At 52.5% G+C, this 4,484-nt stretch overlaps 1 protein-coding gene across 3 annotated transcripts in view; it reads left to right on the top strand.

Annotated features, from left to right (window-relative positions):
* Positions 1-3,220: 3,220 nt before the first annotated feature.
* Positions 3,221-4,484, top strand: part of PMEPA1 (prostate transmembrane protein, androgen induced 1) — a 70,329-nt gene continuing 69,065 nt past the window's right edge. The window contains exon 1 of one of the 3 annotated variants that reach the window (XM_011978168.1): positions 3,221-3,426. Coding sequence is in view for 1 of the 3 variants with exons in the window: in XM_011978166.1 (XP_011833556.1) it covers positions 4,295-4,298 (4 nt within the window). In the remaining 2 variants the exon portion in view is untranslated. Of the gene's footprint in view, positions 3,427-4,143; positions 4,299-4,484 lie in introns of those variants that run through there. The other 2 variants (XM_011978167.1, XM_011978166.1) reach the window with 2 other exon arrangements.

Below are 4,484 nucleotides of genomic sequence, written 5' to 3'. Positions count from 1 at the left end.
CCAAGTACCGGATTCCCATCCCAGCTCCACCTCATCCTTGGGTCCCTGAGCCTCAGTGTCCCCATCTGTCAAATGGGAATAATATTAGTTTGGACCTCAGAGGGTTGCTGTGGGGATCCAGTGAGCTAATTTCTGGCTCACCGTAGGATCCCAATGCATATTTGTTGAATGACTAAGTGGAAGAATGTGAAGTGGTTAGAACAGGGCCTGGCACGGTGCATGGGCAGTGCCCAATAAACATTGGCTCTTACTAGTGTTTAAAAGTAAAACAAGAGAAAAACAAAACAAAACAAAACACAAATGAAGTCCAAAGTTGCTAACCTGTGAAAGTTGACAGCTCCAATTAACCCCAGCCTAAGGAACAAAATGAGCCTGCTGGATGCCATTTCCGAAGGTGCTAAATTGGGAGGGGAGGTCACTAAGTTGCTTAAGGTTTCCCAAGACTAATTCTGCAGAGGCATCTCCGTCCAGGCAGGCCAGGGGGTGGCAGGCAGACCGGGGCACAGATGGCCCTGAGAAGGGCCTCTGCCTTGTGCCCACAACCGGCTCCCCAAGCAGGACCTTTGTTGGCTCAGCCAGGCACTTTCCACAGTGGCCAGCCACCCTCGGCCAGCGGGCACAGTCAGGACATTGCCAGCCACCCTTGGCTGTGGCCAAAACCCACACTGACTTCCATGGGGTCCCAACTGGCTGCCAGTGAGGGCCTGGCATCTGAGCAGGACTGGTTACAGATTTGCAGGCCCCCGTGTTTAGAAATTGTTAACTATTAGGAATTTCAAGAGGTCAACAGTAGAGAAGTAAACTAAACCAAAAAGTAAAATAAAATAATACAATAAACCCCCGACCCTTCAGAGCATGTGGCCCTGGCGAGTGCAGGGGGGCTGCCCTCCCACAAAGCTGGCTCTGCGCCCAAGTCTGGCACAGCACAGAGGCGTGGCGCCGCTGGGAGCAAAGCCCCTTTACCTGCTGAAACAGGACGTTTCCTCTGGAAATATTCCCCCTGCCACAGATTAAACCCATGGGCAGGGCGGATGGTGGCACACACTGTCTGGAGTCCCAGAAAGGCCTGTCTCTGCAGTCACCTGTTTCACAATCCATTTGCTTCACACACCCATTTCACAACCCCACGGCCACAGCCAGGCCGGGTAATGTGTCCCAAACTCTAAACCTACTGGGACCATGAGAGTCTCCTAGTTCCTGATGCCCCCACCGGCCTGGCACCCCCTCTCCACTGTTTCCTACATGCGCAGCCCACGTCTCCCCAGAGAGGAAACCCAACCCTTTGGGCTCAAGTCACCTCCAAACCCTCCCCCTTTATATTCTTCCCAGGTTTCGTCTCTCTGAAGTTACCACCTGGACTCATCTTTTTACACATGTGATGTCAGCCTCACCTGTGAGCCTCAGTATGGCTGGGGCTGCACCTGTGGGTGGTCGGTAACTACAGGTGGAATGAGATGCCACCTCCTCAGAGAGGGCTTCCTTGATCTCACCCCAACTCTGGCCTTTGGCCTGTCATCACCATGTCTGAAATGACCTCCTGACCACATTGGCCTATGAGTTTGCATGTGTGTCTTTAGTCCCTTTGTCCCTCACAATGTCACACGAGGTCAGGGAGTTTGTTTTCTTCCCAGCCCTGTGCCCAGTACCCAGCACAGAGCTTCACACTGACTAGGAGCAGAATGTTTGTTGAATGAGTGAACAAAACCTTTCTTTTGCCTCTGACTTGTGGCCTTCTTCCCAGGGACTCAGGCCTGCCCAATCGTGGTGCCCCTTCCCCACTCCCACTCCCAGCGGTGAGCCCTCCCTTCTCAGCCCATTAACACCTTGGCTGTGCCCATTTCCCCTGGGTAGAATCAGGGAGTTGTGACCTCCTCTGCCTGTGCCTGACAGTGGGCTCTGCCCCTCATGCCCAAATTGCCAGCATCACAATCCCTGGCACATCTAAGGTTACCAGATTTCGCAAAGAAAAACACAAGCTATCCAGTTAAATTGAGATATACTTATACTAAACATTATTCATAGTTTATCTGAAATTCAAACTGAACTGGGTGTCCTGTATTTAATTCTGGCAGTCCTGGGCACACACGAAGCCTCCTGTGAATGCTGGCAGTCCAGCCTATGCTCCTTCCAAAGCAATTCTCCTTTCCTACTGCCCCGTCAGGGGCCCTGTCTGTGCTGGAATCATCATTCTCCTCATCTGTAAAATGGAAAATAAAATGATAGTGGTTCCTCCCTCCCAGGGTTGCCAAGATGATTAACATAACAACTAAGATGTATCCGGCCCCTTCTTCTCTATTTGCAAGGCATCAATCCCTTCATTCCTCGCAATCACACCATGTGAAGGTGCCATGAAGCCACCCATTTTGCAGAAGAGGAAACTGAGGCTGGAGAGGTGAAAGCACTCAGCCAAGGTGACACAGCTATGTCCCACTCATCTTTGGGTGACCCTCAGGTTTGGACCCTCAGTTCTGAACACTGCCTTAAGCTCTCCAGACAGAATCAACTTTGGAACTAGAGCCAGAGACCACTAAGTCAATCCCAGGTGACACCATCAGCACTCAATAAATGGTAGCCACTGCCTTTGTCGCAGACAGATCAATGGGAGGTCAAGTGTTGTGGGTAGGTTTGGTTTCTTTAATCCACTGAATTAACTGGTTATTTTTGCCTGCTGGCAGTGCAGCCTCCATTGTGTAAATGCCATCTCACTTCCAAGACAATCAACGTGTGACTTCTCCCAGCCAGACTAGCCAGGTCTCCCGAGACTTCCCGGAGGGCAGGGGCTGGGTCTGGCATGGCTGAATTCCCTCGGCTCAGGGTTGCAGCTCAGCCAGAGTTAGTTGATTGAATGAATGAAGAAATGGCTGAAAGCAGGAGTGGTAAAGATGACCTCCTTTACCCTAGGAAGTGAATGGGACCCAGGTTATCTCCAGGCCCAGCCAATATTTGCAGTGGTCCCCCAAGGGCCGCTCAGGACCCCTCAGCTTTTCTCTTAAGTTGCAGAGGCCAAACTGCAGCAATATCTCCCCTGATAAAAGACACGCTGATGATACTGCACCTTCCTCAAGGCAGGGGCTGAGGGAGCCCAGCTCACAGCAGGGTGCCATCTGGGGTAGACCCTGGGTATTGCCCCACTCCTGGGCCAGGGCCTGGGTCCTGATCTAGTGCTGGCTGTGGCTCCAAGAGTGAGCGTCTCCTCTCAAACAGAAGATGGTCAGTGACTCTGAACCTCCCTCTGGGCTGGGCATTCCTGGACTCCTCCAAAGAGCCTGGACCAGCCTGAGCCACATTCCTGGGCTTGACTTCTCCGGAACAGGCCTCCCAGTCTTTCTGGGGGAGCTCTGGCGGCATCGCTGTGCCTGTGCAGGGAGAGCAGGAACCCACTTCCTGCACCGGCTTTCTCTGAAGGATGAATTTACTCTGGTCTAGGTAAGTTCTCCCCTGAGGCCACCTTCATTTCCCAAATTCCAGCTTTTCCTTCTCTATCCAAACTGTTTACCGACACAATAACACTTTTTAAAAGCTTTTTTTGTTTGTTTGCTTTGAACACACACTAAGTCCCTGCTAATTACTAAAACTCCAGGCATTACAGGAATATGTGGATATTTAAAGAATCAGGACTATGTGGGAGAGGGAGAGGCAGCTACCCCAGAGTCCTGGGTTGGAACACAGGCTCCTCCACCGTGTGACTTTCAACAAGCAACTTCCCTGACCAGCTTCCCGCTCTGTAAAATGGGGAGAATGACATTCGGCCACACTGAGTCGGTGTCAGGTTGAGTTAATATTTGGAGAGTTTCTGGCACAGGTAGGTGCTCCTTAAGTGCTTGTTAAATAAGTGAAGCTTTGAGAAAGTGTCTAAGAGGCGACCCACTAAATTCTTAAGAGGCTGGAGGTGGGCCAGGGAGGGGAGGTCTCTTATGTAATATTTTAATATCTTTTTAAACCAGAAGAATGTGTTCTTGTAGCACTCCTGTAATTAAAACTTAATGAAATAAAAGTACACCCCTCCCGCTCATATCCCTTTTGAACTCCGGCGCCGCGCCCCCCAGCCGGTGGCCCCTCGGGCAGCAGACAATGGGTGTGGATTCGCCCCAGGTCCCGCCGGCTGGGGCGGCGACGGTACACCAGTCCCCGACAGCTATTTACATGACAAGGGCTTCCGGGCGTGTCTACGCGAGTTCCCGTCTTTCCTGGTCGTCCTCCTTGGGTTCGGGTGAAAGCGCTTGGGGGCTCAGTGGGCCATGATTCCCGAGCTGCTGCAGAACTGAAGGCGGACAGTCTCCTGCGAAATCAGGCAATGGGTGATCCATCTTGGGGGCTTCCTCCCCCTTTCTCCAATTTCTCTTCCCTGAGCCCCCAGGGACCTTGTGCTCCTCAGAAGACAGGCTAGCCCCAAAAGCCTGGGTCAAGGACCCCAGGGACGGGGGCGAGGGGAGGGCGCACCAGCAACCCGCCCGGGTGCGGCTGGCACCGAGTTCGGCTCCCTG

This window comes from Mandrillus leucophaeus, unplaced genomic scaffold (assembly GCF_000951045.1).
Source record: "Mandrillus leucophaeus isolate KB7577 unplaced genomic scaffold, Mleu.le_1.0 Scaffold19, whole genome shotgun sequence".
Lineage (NCBI taxonomy): Eukaryota > Metazoa > Chordata > Mammalia > Primates > Cercopithecidae > Mandrillus > Mandrillus leucophaeus.
This window is presented reverse-complemented; position numbering and strand designations above follow the sequence as displayed.